The 16,205-nt window shown below is 36.2% G+C and overlaps 2 protein-coding genes across 2 annotated transcripts in view; one reads left to right on the forward strand and one right to left on the reverse strand.

Annotated features, from left to right (window-relative positions):
• The window catches only part of IL7 (interleukin 7), an 11,669-nt gene extending 5,308 nt beyond the window's left edge, over positions 1-6,361 (forward strand). Inside the window, exons 3-5 of the mRNA XM_063392118.1 lie at positions 2,925-3,011; positions 3,783-3,935; positions 5,246-6,361. Of these exons, the coding sequence (XP_063248188.1) occupies positions 2,925-3,011; positions 3,783-3,935; positions 5,246-5,392 (387 nt within the window). The 3' untranslated portion in view covers positions 5,393-6,361. The remainder of the gene's footprint in view (positions 1-2,924; positions 3,012-3,782; positions 3,936-5,245) is intronic.
• A 2,551-nt stretch (positions 6,362-8,912) lies between these two features.
• Positions 8,913-16,205, reverse strand: part of ZC2HC1A (zinc finger C2HC-type containing 1A) — a 35,711-nt gene continuing 28,418 nt past the window's right edge. The window contains exons 10-11 of the mRNA XM_063392132.1: positions 14,986-15,093; positions 8,913-14,322 (exon numbers count right to left, since the gene is read on the reverse strand). Of these exons, the coding sequence (XP_063248202.1) occupies positions 14,136-14,322; positions 14,986-15,093 (295 nt within the window). The 3' untranslated portion in view covers positions 8,913-14,135. The remainder of the gene's footprint in view (positions 14,323-14,985; positions 15,094-16,205) is intronic.

Raw genomic sequence — 16,205 nt, forward strand, 5'->3', positions numbered from 1 at the left:
TGTTTGTATGTTTTTATCAAGAGAAGGAAGCATTACACCCAGAATTTGTTCTACTAATTAGAGTTCTTGACTGAAGTTTTATGTTGTCCATTAAATACAAATGCACAGAGGCACAAAATTCATAGGACAGTAAAAGTTTCTTTGTATCTTAATAGGTTTCTTTGTACCTATTAATACATTTTGTTTAGCCAATAAAAATTATCTTATCTAGATGGCAGCAGAGAAGAACTTAATACTCATGTGTAAATTTCCTGCATTATGGCTTGCTCAGCCACATTTATTACAGCTTTGCAAAATAGTTTCTTAACAGCTTACCAATCCATGCCCAAAATTTACCTTCCAGTTCTTCCTCATGAATTATTAGCAATTAATCTGTCAAGAATACTTTTGTGGGGAAACACTTAACACAGTTGTATTAGTAGAGACATTCCCACAAAAAAAAAAGGTGATTTTTCTGACAGATTGTCACTAAATGAGTATTCACCATTCTGTTGCAGTCTTAAATCCAGATCTATTTGCACAGAATAAAAATAATATACAGCCTGTTTCTAAAGGCAAAATCAGGAGCCATTACATTCCTTCACACTCATGAACTACCACCATCTTTCAGAGCACTGTGGCAATGGTTTCCAACCATTCTCTACCAAGACATATCAACCCTCATCTGGAAACAAAATACCTTTAGGGTCAGGGAATGGTTTTTTAACATTTTGATCATGTTATGTTTGTTGAGATTATGAGGAGAGAAAGGTATTTCTCTGCAGATAAATTACTTTATTCTGAATGAAGCATCAAATTTGGGGAGAATATTAAATTTTCATATTAAAATAGATAACTATGTCCTTTAGTTTGCTGTCTTATTTCTGACAAAGACAAGTATTCCCTAGAGAACAAAAATAAGCTTTCTTGGTGAGCAGTTAGAAGATAGCTGACCTAGAAGAGAAAACGAACTGAAGGAATAACACCCTTTGGGAGGCAGATTGTGCTGCCTTCTGGTGGTGGAGATCCATGAGGTGCATCCCACCCTTCTCAAGATGCAGGGTCAGGGAGGTTGGGGGGCTGTCCTGGCCTGGATAGGGCAATGCCTTGTCACTGTCCTGTTGTAGGGTGGAGGTGACAAGACAGGCGGTGCCCCATGGTGCCCTCAAGGTTTGGAATGGAGCAATGCCATTATTCCAGATACATTTTGAAAGTTTTGGTGGTTTTGTTGTTGTTGTTGCAATAAATATTAGTGAGATTTTTAAGACATAGCGGTTTTTATAGAGGACTGTTTGAAAAGTAAAAGTATTACCAAAATAACTACATAAATAAAACCTTTATGAATTAATGCTTGTAAAAACTAATGTGAATGTCCTGAGCTCTGAAGCTTTTACTTCCTAGAAGACAAACACAAGTAACTACTGTGCAAGTTTCTTCATTTTTTCTGACTTTACTTTTCCCCATTTGAGAGAAATTTGTATAATGTATAATCAGAATATTATCACTATAAGTTAACAGCAAATATTACGTGTGCTGTGTGGGTGATAGCAACTGACCAGTAGCAACTTTCCTGCAGCTGCAGAGCCAAAGTCAATAGCTTTCAGTTCCTCAGCCAGGTATTTGGAACAGCTATGGGTTTGCTGCAGAGCAGGAGAGTGAGTCACATACTAGATCTCTGTAAGGAAATTAAATTTTCACTAATGCCTTTTCTGAGGACAGGACTTCCCTTAGGTTGGTTTACACACAGCCAATAAATTGCCTTCAGATATTGTTACTGTACATTATACTAAAGGTGATCTGAGGAAACTAGGGAGGATGGGAAAAACTCATAACAGTTAGCGAATGAAGTGACAGATATATAGTTTTTAGGGTGATCATAAATAAATATATAACTATAAATTTTGCTGCTGCAGGACTGCAGTAATATCTGTTGTGGTGCAAGAAAAGATGTGCATTAGCTTCCTGACGTTGGTGGTTTGGGGTTTTTAATTTGGTTTTGTTGTTTTGTGGTTTTTTTCCTTGTCAGTGAATATTTGACTTCCTAAACTCTTGGTTTTAAAAGCACTTTCTGGATAAAGTTCTGTTTATCTTGAGTGAACATCTGAAATACAGGCAATTTCTGCAGAATAACTTCAAGAATTAACTGTCTAACGTGCTCATATGCATGACTGATTGAAGAGATCTAAAGCAATACTGTCATGAACTGTCTTTCTTAAAGCCTTTTGGCTTAACTGGAATGTCTGGATACAGGCTGAGGAAGACAAAGCTGCTGTTGATTGGCTTCCATTGTCATCTTGATGACAAGTGTGAAAGTGGAAGAAAAAACTACAAGAGAGGATAAACTCTTGATAACATATTATCATTAGGCCATCTTCTGTTATTACTTATGCTGAGTGCTACCATCTGTTTAGAGCTGACACATGTATTTATTGAGACAAACATTGACAAACACTGTATTCAGTGTATAAAATGTTACAATTCAAACCTAAGATTTAAACAGTGCTCCATGTTTCAAAATTTCCAAAGAATAAAGCAATTTGATAGAATATGAAGATTTAAATTGAACAGATTTCTGTCCATTTCTGGGCTTCCCAGTATGAGAGAAATACAGAGCTACTGGAGAGAGTCCAGTAGAGGGCATTGAAGATGCTGAAGGGACTGGAGCATCTCTCTGATGAGGAAAGGCTGAGAAAGCTGGGGCTGGTCAGCCTGGAGAAGAGAAGGCTCAGAGGGATTTCATCAATGTGTGAAATACCTCAAGTGAGTGGGCAAAGAGTACAGAGCCAGGCTCTTACCAACAGTGCCCAGTGACAGGACCAGGGGCAGTGGGCACACACCAACACACAGGAGGTTCCTTCTGAACGTCAGGAAAGAGCTTTTTACTGTGAGGGTGGCTGAGCACTGGCACAGTACTTCCATGTCTAAACATATATGGTATTTTACAGGTAAATATGTCTGCAGAGAATCCTGACAGGTGCTGCAAGAATAAAAAATATGAAAATATCAAAGTGTTTTTCTGCAATGATACTGAGGTAAAATTTAACTTTTCAGAATTTAGAGAATACAAACCTAAATGAGTTCTTTGAACAGTCCAGTATAAAATAGAGTGTTAGGGTAGTATTTAATTTTAGAAGTCAAATCACAATATTCAGGGTGTTTTTTTTTTTTTTAATCTGGAATTATATGATGTGTCAAGTAAATTGATATTTGAAACCTTTAAATGTTAAGCAATTCTATTTCCGAGAATTGTGGGGGTGTTTTTCCTACTATGAAGATTCTTCTATATATTTAATTCAAAATAGACACAACACTTTTTGCCAACGGAAGTAAACATTAAAAATTTCCAATCTGTGTTTTTATTTTTCTACAGAAAATTATATTAGCTAAGCTTTTCATTTCAGACCTGAAAGCTTTAAAATAGTAGTTTGGGCAGATATCAAATGCCAGAAAGCATAATTGTCAGCTGTTGCTACAGATTTTATTGTGACTTGAAAAAAGGACTGGCTGCAAAAGTAATTTGTTTTCCTAACTGCATCAATTAATTTGATCACAGCTGTGATTTCTCCCTAACATCCTTATGCTATTATTATTACTACTAAAAATCGCTGCTTTAAATATCTCAAAAAGATGGCAGGTAAGTCAGATTAGTTACATGTTTTATTGAAAATAATTTGCACTACGAAAGCAAAAGAAACTGACAGTAATTGATGGAGGGTTTGGGGTTTTTTAAAGATAAACCAACATTGCAAAGAATAAATGGTGCACAAAGTTTTCAGGACATATTTTCCTTACTCTCTTGACAGGAAATAGAATCACTACAGAGCATGGCGTGCAACATGCTCAGATTTCTTAATAAGCCAAGAATCAGCAAAGCCTTCAGACAGAAAGCAGCATTCGTCTCATGTGGGACATTACAAGTTCTACGGTGTAAATGTGAAAGACCTAAAAAAGAAAAGGTGAGTTGTACTCATCTTTAGTGAGCAATAGCTTGTAACTATTTGCCTTGTTTTCTAGAGCTCTTCAACACAGACTCTCACATCTACCTCTAAAAGATACAACTACCTTGCACATGTTCTATGCCAGAGGAAGTTTGCTCTGTATAGCATTTGTCTTGTAATAGACATTAAGCCCAGTGCAAAGACTAAGAAAATAATCTTGAAGTCTCTGGCGAAAATACTTGCTCTGGTTCAGTGGTGAAATAACTGAGTTAATTCTCCAGTGAGAGACAAGGACCAGACTTGTGCAAAGAAGGCGTTTGAACTTCTCTAGAGTCAGAGTTGTAACTTCTCACTAACCATAAGAGTTATGTTTAATTTGGTTTGTTTCAACAAACAATTAGAGTGAGATTCTCTCTTTTCTGTAATCTCGTTGGTCTTTATTTTAACCACAATATCTCAAATTCAAAAAGAACAATTAGATATGATAATATTCGGTTTTTTAGTCTTTGGCAGAATCTTCTTTTCAAAGTGGCACTTAAACGTTGCACAGTGATCTACAGACTACTGTAGCAAAGGAAGAGTGTTCTTTTAAGTGTGGCTCAGTGTTACTGAACACAAAAAAATTAACCAACATCAAAAAGTCTCATAGGCACCAAAGGATATAATACTTAAATAGATGGATTGAAGGCTTCATTTAACTCTTTATTTTTCTCCTTGAAGTCAATAGATTTATAATCTGGGACGAGATCTTCAAAGTAACATTGGTGTCTGTATTTTGCTTTGTCACCTCTAGTGAATCCAACATTTGCCTTACTTTAAAGGTATCTCAGTCAAGTTATAGAAGTCAGTGTCACACTTGCAACTCCTGCCTAACCTTATGATTCCTGTTTTTATTTAAAGACCAATTAAAGTAATTTAGCAAAAAATTATGAGCAGTCACTGAGTATGAACAAGAACCACAATAGTTTTGTCTGCGTGAGATCCTGAACACTAGGGCACAGCCCCAGCCCCTGGAACTGGTCTGTCTTGTTCCACTAGTCTCAATGCATATGGTCAAAGTTTGGCTCACAATTTAATTGGCTTTACTTTCTCAGTCCTCCAGACAATGGGGGATAAATTTTAATCTGTGATAGAGGATGTACATGTTCTCAGTTGGACACACTGGTTTCAGGTGTCCTTATTTGCTCAGAGTTAAAGCCATGTTCTCAAAGTCCCATGGGTAGGGTCTCTTCAGTATTCAGATGGAAGGCAATTGGTTTGCTTTGAAAGATGGCTACAGGAATAGAATAACCAGTTCTCAGATAATAAGACAATCTGTTCTGTTTCAGGCTTGCTCACGTGTATTTAATACAGAAGATACAGAGACAGGTGAACAGTCCAGAAAGAAATGTAACCAAGAAGTTTGTGAACTGAAAGAAAATATATCTAGCCTTCGATCCTGCTGGAATAAATTTGAAAAAATAATTTCCAGGTGATTGCAGGTGAATCCTGATCTTTTCTTTCAAAGTGGCATTACTTGGTATCATTGCATTTTATATGCATACTTCAAGTAACTTTGCTCGTTTATATGAACACTTTATGCCAGAAGTCTGATGGAAGGCTACTGTACCTTGTTCCTGGAGACAACAGAAACAGAAATGGCTGAACCAAGCTGCTGAAGTCCAAAAAGTGGGAATGGAAGACCAGCATTTGAAACAAAGGACTCTGCAGAAGTCTGTGTCCAACCTTTGTGCTCTGGAAACTACTTTGAATTTTCTGATTTTTCAAGTAACTTTGTAATACTGTCATATGAAAGCAGGCACATGTCTACTGAAATTTATAAAAACATCTGGGAATCTGTAGATGAAAAAAAGCAGCTTTCTTTATATCTATGTAAAATGCATCAAGGACCAAAAGTAACAATCTACCAAAGCAGCAGCTTTTCTTGGGTATGTTCTCCTGACACCAAAGTGTTTTTGGTGTGGGTCTGATGGGTCTGCTAACTGACTTGGGTTTGGAAAAACAGGGAAAAAGTTAGCTTTTTGAAAAGCTTAGAAAGGGTACTGATTTTTGAGAGATGCAGCACGCTTCTGCTGGCTGAAGCACAGGCAAGACTGAATCCTGTGGAAGAAAAAGGAGATGCCTGAATGTAGGTTGTTCAGTTGACTGGAAACAGCAGTACACTCATGCATTTGATCAGCCCAGAGTTAGCTGCAGGAGGACCTAGAATTCCTTAGCTTCAGATTGTGATTTCTCATATGCTATTATTTTATATAACATGTTTAAAGATGTTAGGTAAACATGACTTAAAATGTGTGAATATTGTCAGAGAATAATATATTGGCATTTAACTAATAAAGTGCTCATATTTAATTTTGAATAAATATAAGTATTTTTATATTTGTTTACTACTCTTTTGCAGTTACTTTGATATAACTCCTTTGGTAATAAAATATTTGTCTTCTACGAAATTGGACTGTTCACTTTTTGACTGCCATTACTTCATTTTTAGGTTTTTTTTTTCAGAGATAGTCAGTCATTTGAAGCACAGCTGGGGGCTTCCTGTTTTAAAATACCCATTTCTTAGCTGCTTGTAACCTGCCCAGTTTAGGCAAACATTTCCATACCAGCCATCTGCCTTGGACTAAATACTTCAGGAAAGCTTTAGTTAAGTCAGCCTGTTGTTTCCTTGTTCAAAGCAAACTAATATAAATTGGTTTATCTGTGCTTAAAGAATTTTTATGTAAAACTACTCTGTAAAAATTTTGGTATTCAGACCAAACGTCTGAAAAAGCAGTAGGATGTGCATCAAAGAACTGTTTGCTCAGTTGACTGTAGACAGCTCTGCCTTTATGTATTTGACTGGAATAAGATCGCTGTACTGAATCTGAGAGGGAAGAGGTTAAGAGCAATGCAAGCACACCGTACTTTCCTGAAATACACCCAACTCCAATCCCCCACGTATTTATGGTGATGATGAGGTGGGAGTGGTAACTTTGTAAACTGTGACTTTCACATATTCTCTTTAGCTCTTCATGAAATAGCAACTTTAACTCCAAACACTTTAGAAAACTGAAACCAACCCCAACCCATAAATCTTTTACGGAACAGGGAAAGGAAACATTTCTCAGTATCATACTGAGAAATAATAATCTCAGATAATGATAGATGAGTGATAGAAGAATGCAGATAATGAGAACATAACCACAATTGTAAGGACTTTGCTGGAAATACTTTCTCCTGAAAGATGACCCAGGAGACTGTAGATTCAGTTGGTCTCTGAAATTGAAGCACAGTTGTTTTGATATATTTTGGAAATTGAGGAATAGTTGAAAGCCAGCACTTATTTCCTAATAACCACTTGGCAATGAAACGGCAGTGTGAATTAAAGCAAAAATACACAGATGCAGTATTAACTACTACGAAATGGAAAGGTCAGTCAGTTTAAGTTACTTAAGCAGCAGTCCACAACTTAAGTCTTGAGAGAAATAAATCAATTCCAGGACTACCCTGGGGGAAAAACCAAGGGTAGATCCAGAGCAGAAATTTAAAATAGAGTGATTATGAAATTGTGGATTTCTTCTGATTACTTCTCTTAATATCCTGCCTGTCTGATTCTTGTTGCCAAATTTCCTGAGTCATAGCTTACATGCAAACACTAACTGCTAAATGCAGTGAATTGTTCTCTTTGGTTTGTTCCTTCCATTTGACAACTTCCTATGGTCTACTGAACTTACAAATGTGGCACTAAAGTGCTTTTCAGGAATTGGCAAAGGGACAAAAACTGTGCATGGTACTATCACCATCATGCCTAGCTCCCTGTCCCTTTCACTTATGCACTTTTTCATTTAGCCATAGAAAAGAAATGAGTAGGTCAAAATCACGATTTAGAAGTACATGGGAAGGTGTCAAGGATAAAAAATTTGGTATTAAAAGAATTTTCACAATGTTGTTGCTAGAGGTTCAGGTTTGAGACCACCTAAGAAACCTGAAGGTGCACAATCCACGGGACCTGATGCGATACATCTGTGGGTTCTGAGGGAACTGTCAGAGGAAGTGTCTAAGTCACTATCCATGATATTTGAGAAGTCATGGCAGCCAGTCCCTTTGGATGGCATCCTGTCCTTCTGGTGTATCAGCTGCACTGCTCAGCTCTGCATCATCTGCAAACTTGCTCAGAGTGCACTTGACATCACTGTGTCATTGATGAGGATATTAAAAGAGCACTGAAACTAAAAACAAGAGTCCTGAGGAACAGCACTTGTTACCAGCCTCCACCTGGACATAGAGACACTGACCACAACTTTCCAGCTGTATGCATCCAGTCAATTCCTTTTCCATTGAACAGTGTACCCTGCAAATCTGTATCTCTCCAAGTATACTAAAGAGCTCAGCAGAAGGAAATTTCCCCTAAAAAAAAAGGAATGAAAAGAGGAATTGATTTCTATTCATCCATATCTAGCAAAAACAAAAAACAAACAAACAAAAAAAACACCCCAAAAAACCAAATCAGCAAACCAAAACCTTATTGTATTTTCTGCTCACATAAATGAACTTCTGAAGAATGTAAATACAAAGTTCTGCCTTTTTTTAAATAGTTTCATCAACAAAACTGTGCTCTAATGTCATGAAGGAGAACAAACCCAGACCAAGCTTAAGTTACTATCCCTTACAATTTTAATATTGAGAAAACAGAAGAAAAAAAAGAATTAAATACTACAGATGTCACAGTGATGGGCTCTACATAAACTAAATTCTCAGTATAGCTGGGGAAATAGAGGAGATACAGAGTTAAGTTTATATAAGCAGATCACACTGATTTAAATATCTGGTATATTTTTCAAGGTGACTGAGGCATCTAAATCTCACCTCACTCAATTTAAAAACCTTATTCTTTGTGTACCTGGGATCAGACATCACAATATTCATAAGGCTAAAATTATATTACCTACCTGTATGCTACATTATAGAAGATAATTTTACATTTGACTACAAAAACTTGCACATCACACAAAGTTTTATTGGTATACTTGCTTTATTGTTAACAAGTGGCAAAATAGCATTAGGTGGTGATTTACATTTATTAGTTTAAACAGAATGACACTTTAAAATAAACATACAAAATAAGAGGCAAATAAACAGAGGAATTCAGGCAAAAAAAAACCTCACTGGATGGTCACAAACAAATATTCCATGTACTGAGGGGCAAGGCAAACATAATAAATGCAATGCTGAAAAAATTAATCACTTCCAACACATGAATGAACATTTAAAAACACAGAACATTAATAAATAAACTTATGAAGAGAAACATATTAAGTGTCATATGAAGGATGAACACCAAGAGTTAGAGCAATCACACCAAGTAGGTTTTGTAACAGTTGTAGTGTACTCAGCACTTTACAGATCCCACCCAAATCCATTCACGGTTCTGCCAGAAAGCCAAATTGAAATATAGAACTATGGTAAACCACGCACTTCTGTTTAGAACGTGGGTTCAGTATTCAGCTATATTAAACTGAGTATTTGATTTTGCTGACTCAGATGTTTAAATTGGGGAAATTTAATTTCTCTACTGTTCATTTTTATAAAGAATGAACACTTATTAAGAGGAAATATGAAGAAGCTGTTTTCTGGCAAGATAAAGTGGAATGGGACTAAATAGGATCCGCCAGAAATGTGTATTATTCTGGACTGGCATAACACCAAAAAACCAAACCCAAAACAAAATAAAAAATGAACTAGTATGCAAGAGTAATCTCTTATTCTGTGAATACTGGAATGAAAATATCAACAAAGTAACTACTGAATTCAGCTAATGGAGTCTTTTACCTAACACTTCTTCCAACAACACAATTAGGTCACTCAAACCTTACTTAGCAAGTTGGCAAAAACCAACCAAACCAACCAGCAACAAAACAATCACAAGTTGGAATAAGCTGTACTTGAAAGGCGATAAAACTATTTTCACCAGAGCCACTAAAACAAATCTTAACAAAGATGAAAATTCTACCTTCTCATACAACCCATATAACTATTCATAGCTTAGTCAAACTGGATAGAAATAAAATTTTAAAAAAGTGCTCTTACTAAACACAGATTTTTTCAGCCAAGATTAAAAACACTCAGACTCTGTATATTAGTGATGGAAACTAGCACTTTGTAAAACATAGACAGTACCATTTACTTTTATATGCAGACTATTTATATAGTCTACATCAGTGTGCACATATCTTGTTTAATTGAAGTACTGCAGTCATACCTCCTTCCACTGATTCGGTAAGCAGACATCACGGGAATGCTCTCCCTGCATTTCAGGCACCAGCTCTCAGGTGTGATGGTGAATTAGGAGCTAGTCCCTTGCAGATGACAGAGAACTTCCACGGTGCATAAAGTCTGGCTGAGGTGCTACACTAGGATCTGGAGCTCCCATCCTGTGAAGGCACAGGACGCGTGGCCACGCTGGAGCAGCCGCTGCCGCAGCCCTGCGGGAGTGGCTCAGTGCCGGAGCACCATGGAGAGCTCCCCCGGCCTGCTGCCCTCCTGGCCAGGGAACTCTGAGGGGGAGCTTTCCCACTCCCTCCAGGGAGTTCAAGGGCTCTTTGACTCTCTTTGGCAAACTTGAAAAATTCTGCCTATATGTTCCTTTCATAGTTACAACCTGAAATGGGGGTAAAGCACCTCCCTGTGCCCACCTTCCTGCAGTGGTGTGTAAAATTAATTATTCATATAAATACATATTTTAATTGCTGTATATTTAGAGATTCCAGTTTTCAAACTACCTAGGGTGTGTGCATCATGCATAAATATAACCCTGTGTAAGGTACATCATACAGAGATTAAGCTTTGTGCTATGCTGTTTCTACTACTGAAGCTAGCATTTTTCATAACTCCATTGCACTTCTATCAGCATAGCTCCGGTGATCCTGCACTACTTCCTGGCATAGAGAGGTCCTTTGTATAAGAAAAAAAATCACAAAAGTAGAAAGAGAATGCAAACTCCCTCAGGCCAAACATCAAAACCAGCCTCTTCCTTGTTTCTTTAAATGGAATTTTTCCTTTGACCCTTCCGCCTGCTCCCCATTCTTTAATGAATGGAGGAACCTTAGTAAGAACATTTGGAAGATAAAATGGCAGACAGTAAATCTGTCATAGGGTTATACATAGGTATAGGAATCATCACAACAATTGCATCACTAAATTTCACTATAAACAGACAGTGCATAGTTCATGTTTTTTTCCTCCCATGAAAACCAAGGCATATGGGTGTGGAAAAGACTAGGGCAAGAGGGTTAGGATGTAGATCACCAATAAATTAAATTTGGGAACTTCTTGACACATATAATACACTAAAGATTGAAAATTCAGTCCAATTCCCTGAATTTTTTTTTCTTTAAATATAACAAATTTGTTTCCCACATTCAGTTCTTCAGGGACGTTACAAAAACAAATCCACTATTCTGTACGAACATCCACTGAGATGGAATTACAATGATCTGTGCTGATACCCTGAGCAATACAGGCTAGGGTCTGTAACAACACAGACTTCAGAAAGCTATGTCATTCACTAACAAAACCAGCTGACAGACACAAAACATTGGGCCTCTCATAAGTCTTACCATACAGCACCAAACTACACAGTCAAAAAGAACTTCATTGTCTGCTTATATTTACTGTGGATTACAACACACACACATTATCCAGTGTTACTCTCAACAGTCAATTATGTTTCATAGACTTTCTTTGTAGGGCCAAATTAAAAGATCAGTTTTAAAAACCCTTCTTTCTGTTCAGGTTAATTCCCTATCTAATCCTCATGATAAATCACGTAAGTGTAAATCAAACAAATGACGTGCCACTCAAGTAATTTACTAAATGCTGCACTGAAAGCAAAAAATTTCACATACAGCTCACAAAGCAGAAAATACAGGAACTGTATGAGTATTGATTTGAAATTAGGAAATCTGCCACCTACAATTCAAAGGAGAAAGAGTCAATATGTTTTTTCCTACTGTTACTATAGTCCTGGAAAATCTGAAAGGTGTTAAGTGCCATACTAAATATTCCCTTTGTAGAAAGCAAGTTTAATAAGTGGAAAAATGCGTTTTCCAGCAGAAACAACTGCAAATTCATCAGCTAAGAGTAGATTCACTATCTGATCAAACCTATTCTGGACTGGTATCTTTGCTGATGGACTCCCAGGTCCAATACTTCAGTCTGCAAATGTCCATGGCCCAAGTCCAGGGCAAGTTTTCCAAAGCAGGTTTATCTATGGAAAAAATGCAGAGTTCCAGTTTTTCCAAATACAGACATGAATGTGCCATAATATGGATCCTAGAATCTAAACTCCTAGAAAATAAACTGGCTAGGATTTGTCAGTTCTAATTATCATTACCAGTCATCCTTCCGATCATGCTCGTAGCCAGTTTACACCAATTATCTTATGAAAAGACTACACTGAATGAAGTATAATTTCTTAAAAAAAAAAAAAAATGTATAAAACGTGCAAGACATTCACTGAACTAATTTTAAAACATCAATAGCTTGTGGCCTGCAACATAACTACATCAAGTCTCTTAAATTGCTCATTCTTTTAGACTGGTATCTGCTTTAAAGATGCTTTTCTTAAATCACAGTTTCTCCCAAATTGGCCTCATTGTTAATCACAATTTTTGAGAATGCAAGCAACAACCACAATACTACATGGAACACTACATGGAACACTACATTATACTTTGTGTAAGTTGTAAAGAAATTAAATGAATTGAAACTAATGGTGCTTGTGAGCTGAAAGTACCAGTTTCTGACAAAAATGTATTTATTGTAGGAAAGGCACAGTTAAATTGTTTCAGATTGTTCTATCACGCATAATGAAGATGGTGCAAGTACTTCAAAGCAAAACTCCATTAAATAAATTACTATAATAAGATACAAGCTAAGTGATTTGGCTCGTGAATGGTTTTATTAGTAAATGTGTAATTTAGTAATTTACGGTGTAATAAGTAAAACATCAAAAAACTTTGAGCCTCTCCCTTCTTCTCAATGGATTGATGTGAAGTCTATTACTAACTTGAAGAGACTGCTGTTTTGGGACCAGGAATACACAATTGAAAAAGAAAAAAAAAAAGTCAGGTATTGACACATACACGAGCGAAGCACAGTTAATTCCCTATGCATTCATATGTGTATAAGAATAAAAAAGACTCACTACTTACATCAAGATCTACTGCTCTAATAGCATTCATTTTTATACAACTTTTTTTTTTGGTATTGGATACATCAAGAAGGCTGTATTCAAAATAATAGTTCAACATTTAGGTAGAATAAGCAAAGACTGACTCTCCTTGAAGAAATGAGGAAAAGAAAAAAAAATGAGCAGGACCTTTATAAACAGGACAAAGACAATGCACAACACCTTTAGATATGCTAGTCATGGTGGAGCACAGGAGGAGGAAGACAAGTATTTCAAAACAAAAGGAACTTAATAAAATGAATAATAATAAAATTAATACCGTATTTGTTTTTATAAATACATTAAAAAATAATGTTTTTACTGAAAAACAGAACATGAAAAGTCACAAAAAGAAAATCTTGCCTTTCTTCTTAGATGCAAAGAGAATTCTCAGGTAGTCTTTCCACTTTGAGTCTTTAAAAAACCCTAGGAAGCAACTGTAAAGTCCAATTAGCATATCACTGTTAAAGAGCTTAAAGAGCCAAACTTTTCACACTTTCATCTAGGAATTTATAAGATGTTGCTCATGCTCTTTTCACTTAGAACACAGCATCTAAATTACTGTCACAGATGAAGGAAATGCCTCCACAGAGAAAGATTTGAAGCCCAAGTTGTTCATGGCTAGTTCCTCATAGGTAAGTGTTACCCTATATAAGAGATTTAAAAAATCCTTTGCCTAGTAGGATTTACAAAAAAAAAACAAACATTCAACCTTTTCTGCTATTTAGGTTATTTAATGCGTTTTTACCTTAGTTTTAAATATTTTCAACAAAGAGTAAAGAGTATTTCCTTGAATGGCACAGTTTTAGACAGCTGCTATTTTTATATACAGTATATATCATTTATAAATAACTGTGTAACCAGAGGATTGCACTCAGAAAATTACAAAATGATGTTTCGACGTTTGCAGCATTAAGTCTAACTGGATGGAGTGCTCAAGCTTTCCATGCAACAGTACATAGCAGGTGTTCCAATTTCTTGTTTTCTTTCTGCTTTAAAGAATGTGTTCACACAACCATTCTTCGAATTCCACACTCACAACAGAATTTTGCCCATTCCACTGGATACTTTGTTCCACATTCATGGCAGAACTTCGATAAGTGTACAGGTGAAATTCCTTCACTGCTTTTTGCACTTCCTCCATTGACTGAGGATGGGGAGTCTCCAGTGTCATACCCAGTTTTCCCATCAGACCTGAAAATTCCCAGATGAAGAACGTTCTCTGTAAGTCAGTTCAGTATAACTTAATATAAAATTAGTCTAATCCCTGTTATTGTTGCTATCATTTTCATGCCTGCACTTCCTATTTACAGTGGTATATCTTACATACAACGCTACCCAGGCTCCCATACGTATCTCCAGATACCCACCTTCCCTGCAAGAAAACAAAAACCACCAGAGTTCTAGGAGCAGGATCAAATATTTCATTAGATTAAATTAGACTATTTAGATTAACCTGGAGTGTTTGAAAACTTAAAAACTTAGCTTGTCAAAAAAAGAAAGGCTAAACCAGCAGTATAATTTTCATCCTACCCTTTAAAAGGGCAAGACAATTTGTGTGCTTAGCAGGCAGATTTCATTCTGTTTCTACTGAAGTAATATTTGGTTATTTTTTCAACAGCTCCCAAGTGGTTTTTGACATTTCCAACAGAGTCTGCTGTGCACATCTGAGACAGCTGATGACAAAAGTGTGCTGTCAGACGATAAACATGCAAAATATATTGAGCATCTTATACAAGCCAGATAACATTGATCATCTATTAACTGCAGAGAATAATTCCCCAATTTCTTTTGTACTAAGTAATCCCCTTTAATGAAGGCTCTATTAATGATAAAATCCACAAAGTTAAAAGCTACCTTAAGCAAGTATCTGAATTGCTAGTTTTTCTTCTGTTTGTTAAAGCACCCGTGCTCATGGCTCTTGCCACACTAGGAGGGGTTGATGTTCGGGTTTTTGTTGCGCCTCTAAAATAGAAAAAATATCTGATGAGTTATACACACAGAGAAATACATACAAGAATATGCATTTTCAAATTATATATATACATACACACATAAAATATATATATATATATATACATACACACATAAAATATATATATACATACACACCATTATTTAACTGTGTGAAAAAACCCTCATTTCCTACCAACAGCAGACAGAGGAGCTTTGGCATGAACTTGCATGGTTTGAACTGTTATGACTTGAACCTTACAATGACAAGTTAAATGAAAAAGCAAGTCCCTTCCTCTTCATGTGTCTCACCTCCTAACAGGTAGATCCTGCATTATTGGTTGCTCAGTATATTCTACCTTGACAAATTATAAGTCACTTCTTAGGACTGGCAGGTCTTTTAGGAAAATAGAGAGCACATTTTAGTAGTTTAAGATCTGTAGAAAGGATGCCATATTTTCAATACTTTGTGACCAATATGAAGTGAGCGAACAAGACTTTTTTCTTCTTAGATAATCCCTTAAATCCTTTTTCTTCAAAGCACAATTATATTTATGAATATAAATAGAAGGAAAAAAACCCAAAAGTGCATCCAGGTGGGCATTAAGGCCTCAATTTTTTCTAAACTGTCCCAGTGTTCCTAAAGATCCTATTGGAGTCAATAGCCTGACCATACAGATATGAAAACTGCTTCTCTCAGGACTCATGAGAATTATGAGAAGCCAGTATACAGTGATCAGCACATCCCAAACACTGAGAACATTTTGATGAGTAGTGAAACATCAGAATCCCCCGAAAAATCTGAGTAGCACTAAGAAAAATAAATTGGAAGAGGTATTGTTTTATCATTAGTGATAAAGGACAGAAGTTTTCATCATTGCTCCAAAGAATTACCATTCACTGGGATTTCTTCTTTGGCAAATCTTCATACTATGACATCTTGTGCATGACTAAGTTTTTCTGTTCTCATTCTTGAACACCAATGCATAAATAAAATTTAAGTTGGGATTCACTCAAGGACATTAAAAAAAAATTAAAACAAGACTCCATGAAAAAAATAGTCACCAAGAGACCATTCGTTCCCTTCAGAAAAACCTAACTGCTTCTTGAAGAATGATAAACTA

The sequence above is a fragment of the Prinia subflava genome, chromosome 1 (genome assembly GCF_021018805.1).
Source record: "Prinia subflava isolate CZ2003 ecotype Zambia chromosome 1, Cam_Psub_1.2, whole genome shotgun sequence".
NCBI classification, from domain to species: Eukaryota; Metazoa; Chordata; class Aves; order Passeriformes; family Cisticolidae; genus Prinia; species Prinia subflava.